Genomic DNA, 15,032 nt, shown 5'->3' with positions numbered 1-15,032 from the left:
CAAATTCTTCACATTACGTAACTCGGCAAAGTAATGACATCAAACTCCCACTGCCTACCACGTCTCTTGTATATGACTCTTTTATCTACAAAGGTGGCAAAATATATAATCACTTACCACTTGCAATAAAAACCATTGGATCCTTCTATAAATTCAAAAGAGCAGTAAAAAATCTATTATTAGACAGAGCCTATTACAGTCTGAATGAATACTTTAGTGAAACACTAGAATAATCCTTATTTGATTTCCATATGTCGCATAGTGTTGCTCATCTTTTATTATGTATAGTTGTGTAGATTTATATAGTATTAAGTGTGACATGTTACCTTTTATTAACAAGTTTAATTGTTATTGACATATTTTCTCTGGTATCAGTGCTATGTATATTTTATTTATTTTTTTTTAATTTTTTAACTTTGTAACCATGATGTTATTCATAAACAATAAAGTACTTTCTCTCTCTCTCTCTCTATACGTTTTGTTCATTGCGAGATGACTCTTAAGGCATGAAACTATGCCGCATGCGGCAGGCTTAAATGTGCGATACATGGATACTCGTCAAAAGTTGTTACTATGATAACTAACAATCCGAAGGGGTTCGACCCGTATGGTTAAAGGTATAAAAGTAGTATGGATAAAAATGTAACGGTACTCTGTCTTCACTAGCTATACCATAACATGTTCCTAGTTACGTTCGAAACTTTTATTACAAATGAATTCTCACCACACGAGTACGTGTGTCAAAGTGGAATGAATAAAATGCAACAGTACTTATGAACCGTACTCGCCGTTAAAAATTATCTATATCAGACAATGATTTGTTCTACCGAATGGAGCAGTATACAACGTCTTTTTGAAACTCCATGTGGTAGTCGATTTCAAATTCATGTCAGCTTTTGCTTCGATCAGGAGATGCCAGGGATTTGAAAACAAAAAACAATATCTGTGATTAATGCTCACTTCATTAACAAAATATAAAATATAAAACGTAAATAAATAACAGACACTTAACCTTATCTATATTTATCTTACAACTAAAACACAGATCATGCAGAGAAATTAACAAGCATTTGATAATGAAAATATATGATGAACAAATGCCTGTATTACATATTCATGAACATTCTTAGAATGAAAAAGTGATAAAATATACGTTATCTGTAATATTACAATTTAAGAAGGCGATATTAAATAGCAGGATTATACCAACAATAAAATCATTAATTTATTCACCTACCTATTCGATGAAAAATAAAATATTATAATTCTTCAAAGTATTCACTTATTGTGAAAGCATGAAGCCTTTAAAAGGAATATTGGGTTTGCTATTTTTTCTGGTATAACTATTGAGTTGGCAAATATGAAAAGGTCTCAATATCTACAAGCCTATCGCTATCCTTCTCAATTACGTAAATAGTATGAACACTCTTTCATCCGAAGAGGGGACCTCATACAGCTGCAAAGCCACATCTTTATCTATCATATGCACATCTGTGCATTGAAATTCCGCTTTTTGTTGAATAAGTTCATATTGTAACAATTTATTTGTCGGATATTATGATTATGGACATCGTTAATTTTTTTTAAAGCTGGGTGTAAATTACCAGTATACCTGTCAACTCTATAGTTATAACAGGAAGAAATAACTAACCTAGTTTCTATTTTCAACAGGCTCCATACTTTCAATTAGTATAAAATTTGTGCACTAAATAAATGACTGTGAAGTTGGAAAAAAAAATCAATTTTGAATTTTCAATTATTCAGTCTGGCCAGGATTTTTCAGCGGAACCACTCGTGATTAATTTAAAAAATACTTTTCATGAATTAGACAGATGAGTAAACGTCATTTCTTATTTGGATCTTTTACTATCATGGAGAAAATCAATTTTATGTAATGGGGATAATAATTTGTAATGAACTATCAACTATTTTAAAAGGAGTTAGTAGTAACAATTGAAAGGGGTATATTTCTAGGAAAGATTAATTTTGGCTTTCTACTTCTTCATCTTTATACAAAAAAAAAATGTGGAAATCTTCCTTGGGAAGAAAGCAGGCAATTATTTTCGAAAGTAAATACTTTACAACATGTGTAGATCGTGCAGAAATGTAACTTTCAGACACGAACTGGAAAAGAAAGCACTCTCAAAACGACAACTTCATAAAAATATTGAATTACAAGAAGAAAAAAAAACTTTGAAAACAACTAATATCATAAAAACATTACACAAAAAACCCTTTTCCTATTCAGTTTCTACTTCAAACATTCGTTATGGATTTGAATCAGATATCATTCACAGGATTGCTACACAATATATGAAAGATGTAAAATGTCACTTACATGGAACACTGTCATCCTCAATGATGGACATTGGATGTCATGGAATAAAAAACTTTCCTTATTGCTTCTTCAGCACCAATCTGGATAATATAAAGTCATAATTTTATGAATGAATTGTAATGTTAACTAGATTTGTGCAGAAGAGGCAACAAGACAAGTGTCTTATTCAGATGTTCGCCATTGAGGATGACATAAATATTATATTGTGTAGCAATCATGTGAATGATATCTGAATCAATTCCATAACGAATTTTTGAAGTACAAACTGAAAAGGAAAAACAGTTTTTTGTATAATTCAATGTTCATTAACAAGTAGTTGTTTCGAAAGAATTTTCCTTTTGTGTAATTCAATGTTTATATGAAAATAGCTATTTCAAATGGGCTTTTTTTCCAGTTTTTTGTCTAAAAGTTACTTCTTTGCATGACCCATATTTGTAAAGAGTTTATTTTGAAATAAATTGCTTTCTTGCTTTCTTTGGGAGATTCCCACATTTTTTTTATGAAAATGGAGAAAAGTAGAAAGCCAGAACCTTTCTTTCCCAAAATTTAGTTAGTAGTTGTTCCTGAAAAGCAATTCATAAAAATTGAAAAATTACAAAAACTGATTTTTTGAACCAAGTTTTTTTTTTCAAATTCATCCATTCAGTTGGCTCAATGTACAATAATTTCTCGCCTGATATACATTTTATATTTCATTACCTCTGTTAGTTTGGAAAATAATAGAAATGAGCTTATTTTGAATATTTCATAAGTACATCAGAAATTTGAATTGAAGGGGTTATATTTTTAGGAGTGATTAATTTTTGGGAAAGAAAGTTTTTGGCTTTCTACTACTCCATCTTGATACAAAAGTATCAAGATGAGAGAAAAGTATCTTCTGTATAATTCAGTGTTCATATAAAAGTATTTGTTTTGAAAGAATTCTTTTCTTTCATGTAATTCAATGTTTATATGAAAGTACCTGATTCGAGAGAGCTTTTCTTCCAGTTTGTGTCTGAAAGTTACTTCTTTGCATGATCTACACATCTATGTATAGTTACTTATTTTCAAATTACTTCCTTCCTTTCTTTGGAAGATTCCCACATTTTTTTGTATCAAGATAGAGTAGCAGAAAGCCAAAAACTTTCTTTCCCAAAAATACATCAGGAATATTGTCTATATTTTTGCTTCAAAATTCCAAAGATTTCAATTTCAATAAGAAAAGTTCCAGAACTAGAGCGTAATTCCTCTTTATTTTTACAGCACACTTTTTTTTCATCATAAACAGCTCATGAATCATTTAGTACAAAACCATAGCAAAGAAAAATTTCATTTATCATTTCAAAATATCACTTTTTAGTAAAAAATATTTGGAAAATTGCTTCAGACATCAATGGTCCTAACACTATCTTCACGATTCAAAAAAACCACAGGAAAACATCAACAATCATAATCTGTATAATCACCAACAGACAAATAAAACTATTTTCTCCAATCTCTTTTCATTTCCATCTTTCCTCGAATTAAGTAACTGGGTTATGTAGAAATTTAGTAAGCTTTGGAAGATGCAAGCGTCACATTAAAAATTCAATTCATACTCGTTTTCAATGACGCCAGGTAAAATGCTAAATGGCCTCGTAACCGGTTTCTATAGGGGAACCAGCTGGACCGTTCAAAAACTCTTCCAATTCGTCTCTGTGGGAAGTGGTTTCATCACGAGATTGACGTTTGTGTTTCCTGTCTGCTTTGGTTGTATCCTTATGTTTTTCCCTATCTTTATCTTTAGACTTCTTCTTAGCTTTCTTTTCAGTCTGAAAAACAGTCTTCATCATTTCACATTACAAAATTTTACATTTTATTTCAAGTAGGTCTGAAGGGTTAAGTTATTTCAGTATTTCAAAACAACAGAATAACCTTATATGTCTTGTATCTTTGTTAGGTCGAAAACTTTTGAGACCATCGTACCTCAAAGTTTATCGCCTTAATGACTTGCTAATATTTTAAGATGAACTGTTCAGTTCAGTCACCTGAATTACCTTATCTTTTTTCTTCCTTTCTTTTTTCAGAGAGCTAGAAGTATGGAGATCTTCACTGTCACTATGAACACTGGCATTGTTTGAACCATTAGCTTGTTTGGTGGAAAGAAGTTCCATGTGAACGTTGGAGGAGTTCATGCTGTTACTGTCGTCAAAAGCGGTACTGTTGCTGTAGTCCAATGTTTGACTCACAACAGAATTATCTTCGCCTCCTAAAATTATTCAGCCGTTATAAAACCTATGATATTTTTTTTATATTGTTCAGTTATTTCGAGTCAAGTATTCACATATCAAATAGAAGCGGAACAAAAATTCCATAGACATAGCGGGTGTTCTAATAGCCGCCACGGTCGCCGGACCTAACATCAATAGATTTTTTTCATTGGGGAAGTAAAACCAGAGATTTATCGTACTGCCACTACTACACTGGGGAATATGAAAATAGGAAGGCATTTCAGTATATCTTTTCATTAGAGTCGAGTGAGACCAAACTTCATGAAGAAATTCATAAATTATATTGAAATAATGTTGAATTTCTGTAAATAATTTAAAAAATAAAAACGATTGAAGAACTGTTAGGAATAACAAATAACATGTTAATATCAACAGATAGATAATTTCATGTAGAATGAAAATAAAAACTAATATACAGGGTGTTTCATTTGAAAAATCACGTAAATTTAAATAGAAGTGAACAAAAATTGAAGTATAATTCAAAGTACTCTAGATATAGAATAAAATAGAATAGAATATAGAAAAAAAATTAATGTTAAACGATTATATTGAAAAAATAGGATAATAATGATTTAGATAATGTACTAAAAACTAAAAAATAATTCGGAAGGTCCTGATCAAATATGTAAATACTACACCAAACGATTTTATTATTTCTTTATCTGATCAATACCGTAGATTGCTGAGGAGAGTGGTTTGATGACTGCTACCTAGGACATTCCGAAATATTTTTTAGTTTTTAGTACATTATCTACATCATTATTTTTTTTTTCATTAAAATTGTTTAACATATTTTTTGACTTATTTTATTTTCAAGTTTTTACTTTCTAATTTTGTTACTCAATTCTTCTCATTCTGTTAAGTTCATTTAGTACCTCAGTATTACAAGGTAATATGTAATCCATCATTTTGTAGCTGCGGCCATCTTGAATTTGCATCTTTCTCAAAGTGTAACATCTACTATTCTACTAGTCAAGCCCTGTCATTTGATATCCATATTGAGGTAGTTGTGAAACAATATGTAATCCGCCATTTTGTAGCCCCGACCATCTTGGATTTACAATGATGCAGCATGCAGAAACAACAGAATCCATATATGAGGACATAATGAAATGGGCTGGTAAAAATCATTTAGCACTAAATATCAGCAAAACAGCATTAGTCAAATTCTCAATGCAGAACACCACCGAAACTCTCAAATTATATGAAGATAGCCAACTAGAGGTGACATCCAAACTAGAAACAAAAATGCTAGGTCTAATTCTAGATCATAAGCTCAATTGGGGTCCTCATATAGATTCACTATGTGATAAAACTACGAAAGAACTGTTATGAACTGAGATTTATGTCAAATCATTGTGGAAGAGAGGTTCTCCTAAATCTATATTATGCAACTATTGGCTGTCACTTGCGCTATGGAATCTTGAATTAGGGTATGAGCTCCTCTGCTGAAAGAGTATTTATTTTACAAAAGCGCGCGGTCAGAATAATTGCTAGTTTAGGATGGCGACACTCATGCAGAAGCTCATTCAAAGAGCTGGAAATACAGTTGCTGGTCTGAGATGATACATGAGATGAGTCTCTACGTTTATAAGAATAAAGAAAAATTTAGCGCAAACCAGCAAGACCACCCATACGCAACTAGAGCTAGAGGGTTGTTGATAGTGAATACTCACCGAACCTCCCTCTATAAGAAGAGTCACCTATAGCATGGACCCAAACTATATAAAAAGCTAGATGTTTCTATTGAGGACTCAATGAACATCTGCATATTCAAAAGACAATTGAAAAAATATCTCTTTGAAAGAAACTGCTATACTGTTGACGAGTTTTAATAGTTACTCTCGATTAAAAAAAATTGTTAATTACCGTTATAGTACAAATCAGTATCTGTCATGTTTGTTGTTTTATATTGATATATATTTTTTTTTAGTTATACATGGACGTCTTCCTTGTTACTGTATATAAATGTTTATTGTAATGCTTTCATACTGTTCAACAGGTGAAATAAATATTATTATATTATTATTATTATTAAATTGTATTGTCATCGAAACTAAATGTGTATACCAAATTTCAAATCAATCTGTCAACAGGAATGGGGTTAAACTTCAATTATAGAATTTGACCCAAACAAATAAATAAACAAACAGGGCAAGCTGAATACAACCGTTTAAAAATTAAGGAAGATCACACCCAAATCTTGTTCAGTATTACATTCTCGTTCATAAGCACGCTTTCATGAAACCCTTAACACAAAGTCAAGAGGGTTCATATACGGGAACTGTAGCGTGCAAGAGACTCGTTCACCCCTTCCAATCCATCTTTTTTGTTGAAAATTTTCATACTCAGCGGGAAAAATGTGGTGAAGACCATCTTGCTGAAACCAAATATATATGTGCAGATTACAAGTGCTTCTTTTGAAACAATTTGTTAACAATTCGATTAATATGGACAAGTGCCCATTACCTTAGAAAACAACTGACTTACTTGGAATTTTTGAACAAATGAGGCCTTATTTTGGTCAGCAGCACTTTTTACCAAAAGGGATATTTTTGTTGACTGTTTGGGATAGAATTAAACGCATTTCAAACCACTGTAACTTTTTGAAAAACAGAAATGTAAAAAAGAAAATAACCTCTCAGATTTTCTGGAAAATTAAATTTTTACAATCATTCTACCAATGAAAATCCAACAATCCTACTACTTACTTCTAACAAAATCATTAAAAATGTTTTCGGGATTTTCTTAGTTTTTTTTTGACAAAAACAAGTTCTTTTGTGAAAATCACAAAAATAAAAATTACTCAAAAACGGTAATGAATCGACCCTATGTTATTTGAACACTTTATCAGAAATGGCCTCCTCTATCTTCTTTAGTTTGAACCATGGCTTATGAGATATCCAGTATATAAGTATTACCAATACATCGAGCAGAGACAATGTTGGGACACTTGGAATATCAAAAGCAAAAGTTACTTAACCTTCTGGAGATCTCCTCCACTTTGTGTCAGCAGCCATCCATCCATCATAAGCGTCTGATGTTAACTCTGAGATTTCAGAATTGATGGTACAGTCGAATTCATCATTTGTTTGTTTCATATCAAAGTCTTCGTGCACCATTCTTTCAACTTCTATTTCACTACTCTCAGACTGAACCATTCTTGTAGGCGCCACGAACGGAGTTTCCTGCTTTTTATTGTATTTTGGAAGTTTCGAGAAAGACATTTCTTCAGGTTCGAAATCTTCCTGGAGTTCAGAAACCAGAGGGTTTCCTGTATCTGTATCCCTGGAAGATAATTCTCAAATTCATTTTTTCATTCCTGAGATTATTCCCAGAAAAAACATTAATTATCACTTAAGATTGTTACAGCGTTTAAAGATAGTCACCAATGAAGAAGATAAACATCTAGTCATTAAGCCTTATTAATATTCAAACTCCTATATGCATGCATGAATGGTGAATATATATTCTTTCCCATATAAGGTCCTCAACACAATTTGGTCTACATGCGATGAAAAATAAAAACGGAAACAATACAATAAAGGTAATATTTTCAAAACCATCTTTAGAACTCTATAACATTTCCATCAATTTGACTCTGTATTATTTCCCTTGATACTCAAAAACAGGTGAAAAATGTGTACAGTAAAGCAATAAACCTGTTCAACCATTTGAAATGAACATGAATGGAGACTCGTCACATAAATCCTTAGATTTTGGTTCTGAAACTAAGTTTTTTCAGTTTATTTCCTTTTTCTGGAAATAATCCCAACACATATACCTCATACATCAAGCTGAATTTATCAAAATGTGCACATTCACATAATTTTAAAATTATCCTCTCAAACAAATGTTAATTTAATTCAATTTATTATAATACGGCAACCAAGGTCCCTAGATTTTATCAAATTATTATACACCCGAGTCACTTACTCAACGAAATTTAAAAAATTAGATTATGACACATTTAAAAAAAAAAACTGTTTCAAAATATGTTTTTCCGTTAACCTAGGAACTTTTGAAAATGAAAGTAAAAACCTCGGTATTCCTGAGACCCACAAACGAGAAAGAAATTTTAACACTTTTGAGAACCTTTAAAAATAGTAGTAGTATGGATGCATACAATATCAGTTCGAAAATAACAAAACTCATCCCTGAAATTTTAGCAGAACCTCTTACACATCTGATAAATATCTGCCTGGTAAAGTGAGAGTTTTCATCACACTTAAAGCTGGGGAGAGCAACCCCTATTCTGATGAAAGGCAATGCTAATAATTGTGACAACTACAGAAGAACAACTCAGTAGATCTTGTGCTAACTGAGTTGAACTTCGCCTTTTGTTACATCAGTAACTAGCTCTGTAATTTATTTAAATGTTTGTATGTAACTACAGCTGGGAAACAATAAAGACGATTATTATTATTATTATTATTTATAACATTACCTCCTATAATCTCAAAAATAATAGAAGCTATTATCAAGGACAGATTAACCAACATTTTAGAAAAGGGAAAACTCCTAAGTGATCATCAGTATGGTTTTCGTTCTCTCAGATCAACCTCTCAAGCTGTCACCGATATAGTGCACACGATAGTCAAAAATCAAGATGTAGGGATACATACACGTGCAATCTTATGTGACCTGTCAAAGAAATTTGATAGCGTTTCTCATGATATTTTATTGAAAAACTCCACAAATATGGAATACATGGAACAGCATTAGATATCGAGTCATACCTAAAAGACAGACAGCAGTATGTATCACTAAATAACAAGACATCGAAAACTATAGAAGTCAAACATGGGGTGCCTCAGGGTTCAGTCCTAAGTCCCCCATTGTTCATCATTTACATAAACGACTTACCATCATTTATTGATACTGCTGATGTTTTTATGTATGTAGATGACTCTACCCTTCTGGTACAGGATAAAAACTTGAGCGTGATAAAATGTAAGTTAGAGGAAACATTATTGAAAATGGAAATCTTTTCAAATTCAAACGTTTAGTCCCTAAACAAACATAAAGCAGAGATCATCACTTTCACAAAAAATCGGCAAGCGCTCGACGAAGAAACAACAGTTAAGCTACTGGGTTTTCATGTTGATGCTCAACTGAATTGAAAAGTACATAAAAATGAAACTCAAAAAAAGCTATCCACGGCTCTATTCGTTTTGATAAATCTCAGGAAAGTACTATCTAGCGAAGTATTGAAGACTGTTTACTATGGCATGGTACATTGCCATCTTGTATATGGGGTTCTATTGTGGGGAACAAACCCGGCTTGTCATCAACTATTGGTGAGCCAAAAGGAAATTATAAAAACTATGGTCAATTTGGGCAACAGAACACACGCTAAGCCAATTTCTATTGAAATGAAAATATTGACACTATCTTGCATATATATAATGGAGGCAATTTTATTGATACATCAAAATAAAGATAAATATATTTCGGGAACAGATCTCTATGGACATGATACACGAAATAAAAATCAATATAGGATGCCAAAGGTAAGTAATGAAAAAAACAAAAATACAAACTGAATATTTGCCAATGAAACTGTACAACCAAATTATAGTGGAATGGAAGTATTACGCAACTAAGAAATTGAAATACCAACTAAAACAATCATTGCTAGTGAATACACTATATGATACAAATGATTTTTTTTATTGGTGGGTCTAAGTACTTATATTTTTGCTTGTCAAAAGTGTGGACTACAGATTTCGAAATTAATGTTCCTGTGTTTTCCATCTGTGTGCCTCTAAAGTTAAAACTGTTCATATATGTATAAGTGTGACTGGTTTTATATATGTAAATATCTAATTTTTGATACTCTAACATATTTTTTTATTCTGAAATATTTTTTTGAGTTTGAGAATACTCTCTACAATATTGTGATGTGCCTAAACAAAAAACTGATGTGTGACTATTGTAACATAATATTTTCTGTGAAAAATTTTGAAGGTGAATAAATATCTCATCTTATCTTATCTAATCAAACTTGGCACACTCAGAATACAACCCTTGATTGAAAATTTAAAAACAAATTGATGAAAATATGAGTTTCGGAAAAGTAATCTTTCGTTTTAAAAATAATTCCACAAGATACAATCATAATACTAAATTTTACAATAATTTTCATTCAAAAATAATTTATACCAATAAGGGAAAGAATTTTCAAGTTTCTCAACTTCTCATTAAGAATTTACGAAATAAAAGTAGTTTCCAAAATGTCATCAAAAGCAAGAATATTTTCCTTGGGAATCTGTATATTTTCTGTTAATGAAGTATATATGCAAAATTTATGAGAAGTATTGAGAAAACTTTGCATAAATCCCTGTTTGAATTTTAGTAAGAAGCTTCAACATTTTCAAACAAATTTTATAACTCATTCTATAAGGTGATACTAGATATTTCAACTTACGACTCGGAGTGTTCTTCTTCCTTGGTATTATTCTGGGCGCTCAACTGAACATCGTCTAAGAACCCAGTAAGCTGTCCACCGTCTGGACAAAATTCTTCAACAGACACTATAGGGCTGATGTCGAGTTTTTTTATGTCAGGAAGTCCTTCAGCCACCCCAGTATTAACAATTTTAGAAACGAATCCGGAACTCATACTGGAGCTTTTGGACATTTGTTGTGGTGCCGTATTTGTTTTGGATACAAGTACAGAATTGCCATAAGGTATAGGTTTTCCAGCTCCAATAACTATAGAAGCACTCTGCGATCTTTTCATTTCATTGGGGCCCATGCCTGAGGGTGCTTTCACTAGGGGAGGAGGTATGTTGGCATTCGAGTCCGCTACCTCTCTCCGTTTTTTGATGAGGGTGTCTAAAAATTTGCTGTAGTTCGCCTCGTCTGAGACACAGAACATATCCAACTCTTGAATGGTGGCATTGGTTTCAACTTCATTGCGTTCCAACTGTCTCAGTAACGTTTCTCTTTGTAGTTGAAGGAAAGGAAGATTGAAGAATTTATGAAGAAGCTTCAGTCCAAATCCATTCCTCATTGAGGATTCGGAATGACGTACTTGAGCTGAACGTGTGCTAGAATAGAAAATGATAAATTTATTTGAGTTTCTCTATGGTTGATGTTTGAAATTTTCAAAAATAGTTCTAACTTTAACTGTCTGTTTTGTTAACCTTGCAACTGTAATTCAATATCTGGCTTTGTGATATTTTGTCTTCATGATGCATTATCTATATAATGCATCATGCACATCATGCATAATGCACATGTCCGGCATAGAAAAATATTAGTGTTTCAAAAGTTTTGTCCCTTTGAATGTCAAGTGTTTTTGTAGCTTCATATCTGAATAAATATTTGTTCTACTGTGTTGTCTCCAAATGGAGTCTTGTTTCAAAAAGTTCTAAAGTCTCATATGGAAACTGCTATAGTATTCAAGAATTCATAGAATTCACTTTATGTATTTTCGACCAGTTTCAGTTGTTTTGACTGTGAATATATTTATAATGTAATGTAATTTTAATCTTATCTATTCAGACTTTATAACAAAAAAGCAAAATTTTCTACGCACCCCAACAACATAGTATCCGTTTTGTAAAAACTGGGAACTCTCTATTATTATAAATGTAATGCACATTATTAAATCACACAATTGAAAAATGAAAAATATCTATTGCCTTGTATTTCCGCCATCATTAAAATGAACTCAAGCATATTGTTGTTGTGACTTCTGTACTTATGCTTACCCAGCTATAGATTCTATATAATAGCTAATATGATCTGGAGTAACAGTCCTATGGTGAGACATATCACAGTGATTTGACAATATAATAACAGGAATGTGACCCGGGATTTTAGGAAGTTCCCTTTGAACATAATCAAATGTCCAAGTTTTTGTCAGATCAATCATCATTATAACCCCGTTCGTGCCCTTGTATACATCCAAGAACTCAGCGTCAAGTGCATGCTCTTCAGCAACTTCTAACTGGGAATTTTCAAGTTTCAATCCTTCAAAATGCTTCTTTTTCCTTCCTCGGTCCACCACATCCCACACTTCCACTTTGACAATATCGTCTGTGGCCTTGTAGCTCCATTGAATAGAAGTTACTTGTATTTCTTCGGTAGGGATATACTCTTCAACAAACTTTTTGCCTTGCAGTCTTTGGAACAAACAAGTCTTTCCCACATTTCTATCTCCTTTGATGACTATTTTCACTGAAACAAATTGAAAATCAGTGAAAATCAATTCATAACATTTGTCCACCTGACATTTCCATCTATTTTATCTCGCTTGATCTACTTATCACAAGTTATAAAGGGCACAAATATCACCAGAACCTCACACTATCTGAAATAATTAAAAAGCTGATGAAAATTAGAAGGGTGGAAATATAAAATCCTGGTGAGCAATCTGTTTGGCTGTCAAGTCAGTGAAAATACCAATGATCCCTTTTCTCATTCGAAAAATGATGCCGATTTTGTGATTTATCAAAGGCTTTCAATTAAGTACATCATTACAGTGCAAGTAGCAAGTCTCTGAAAATAAAATGAATATGAGTGTGTTGGAATCATCAGGACATATCAAAATACTCTAACTCTTTTTGAAAATTAACAATAAAAAAGTTTTCCATCTGGTTCCAACTTACTGAGATATATTGTATACATCTATACTATACATTTTTAAAATATGTATGAAAGTTTTCGACTTACGTTGTCAGATGTATCGTAATTACGAAAGTGAAAACTAATTAAGAGATTGCCTTCATGTTTATGTACGTACATCCAGCAAAGACTAAAAAATGAAAATTCATATAAAAGTTTTATTGCCCCATATTTCAACAGAGACGAGTTTCTGTCTGTTTTTAAAATCTGTTTTTCCGTTAATCAGCTGTTGCCCCCATACGAACGACAACTCTCAGAAGTTGAAAAACTTGTGCGAGCTAAGGACTAACGAGGTCTTAACTTTTAACGTGTGATTCCTAACACAGAGACGAGTCTTATGGTAAATATAAGAAAATGGTATAGTAGGTTACAAGAAGAATGTTTTCAGAAACAGACAATTGTCTCGAAAGAAAAAAATATTAGGATAGTTTCTAATCTTATTCATCAATATGGCATGTCCAGTTTAGACATTCTTCTAGAGTTATACCTAGAAGTTGGGAAGTTTTTCCTTCTGCAATCAAAACATTGGGAGAAAATTTTAGCATCTGCTTTATATGATTACAATTGAACAATTTTGAAGATTAACATTCAGTAAGTTATGAGATTTTTATTGAATTTTTGCAGTTTTTGTCTGAACAATAGACATTTCATCGGCAAAAATGACACGATAAGGTGGTAAAATTGAAGAAAAAGGTCATTTTTGAAAATTATGAATAGGAGAGGCTCAGATTATCAAATATGATGTGACAATAGAGAGAGCTACTACACCTTTCACAGCTTATGCATTCATTTTATTTAGTAATTGATGAGAAACACAATTAAATGCTTGCTCAAGTCACGCATTATAGCACAGTACTCTACAACACATATATTGTCATTCTCAAAGCTGTCAAGCTGTTATATGTCACCATATGTACAACTGTTTGTACAGAGGAGCAAGACTTATGAAAACCATACTGATCAGGATTTAAAAGATTGTTTTTTACGAAGTTGAGACATTACCCAGTTTTGATAATTTTGTAAATTTTACCAAAGATAGGAATAATAGAAATGGGTCACCTACTTTGAAAACTGTAATAATAACCTTACTGATTTTATATTTATCAAGAAATAATTCTTTACTTGAACATGTAATAAACAGAATATTGGGTACCTACATAAGAGAAATCATCAACAGGGTTCAGTCAAAAATTGAAAGGCAATTTCACTAAATGATGGGAATATTGCGATCATTACGAGCAAGACGAATCAAAATTAACATCCATCTAGAACATTACTTCTTTGAATGCAAAATCATATCACTTACTGTTATACTGTACACCTCTCGCAAATTTTTTTTGTAGAGATGATGACATTGCCTGGTGTCCTGGAGGTCTAGCACTGATAACAGAGTTATTTGGGGACCCATCTCCCTTACTGGTAAATCTTTTGATCGCAGAAAACATGTTCTCATTATATCTTCCAAAGTCCCATATGCTAGAGGTTATTTCAGAAGAAAACAATTGTTCTTATAATTTCAATGAATGAGTTTTTTGTGTCACAATAATCTGATTTACTCCATTACTTTTTAGGAGCATGAGAACTCTTCCAAATAAATATAACACTTCTTAAAACATCCCAATAATATTTGACAATTGTGACATATTTACAGCCGAGAGTAGGTATTCTCGGTTTACAGTTTGTATTTTTTGATTCCTTCTTCCTCTCTCTGTGTCCTTGTCGGAATCACAAAACACTAATTCTTAGAACTATAGAACGCGTTTCAAATATGGTGGATGAAAAAATCCCCTAATCGCAACAACTGCATAA

At 32.1% G+C, this 15,032-nt stretch overlaps 1 protein-coding gene across 1 annotated transcript; it reads right to left on the bottom strand.

Annotated features, from left to right (window-relative positions):
- Nucleotides 1–944: 944 nt before the first annotated feature.
- On the bottom strand, nt 945–14,937 carry LOC111503025 (uncharacterized). Its single transcript, XM_074169509.1, has 6 exons — nt 14,530–14,937; nt 12,308–12,776; nt 11,018–11,641; nt 7,571–7,875; nt 4,354–4,565; nt 945–4,128 (listed from the first exon to the last, which is right to left on the bottom strand). Exons 1-6 carry the CDS (start codon nt 14,666–14,668, stop codon nt 3,943–3,945), a joined length of 1,935 nt encoding a protein of 644 aa, XP_074025610.1. The 5' UTR covers nt 14,669–14,937; the 3' UTR covers nt 945–3,942.
- Nucleotides 14,938–15,032: the final 95 nt, after the last annotated feature.

The sequence above is a fragment of the Leptinotarsa decemlineata genome, unplaced genomic scaffold (assembly GCF_025532065.1).
Source record: "Leptinotarsa decemlineata unplaced genomic scaffold, Ldec_3_MD MMD2_P_RNA_scaffold_5, whole genome shotgun sequence".
Classification (NCBI taxonomy): Eukaryota; Metazoa; Arthropoda; class Insecta; order Coleoptera; family Chrysomelidae; genus Leptinotarsa; species Leptinotarsa decemlineata.
This window is presented reverse-complemented; position numbering and strand designations above follow the sequence as displayed.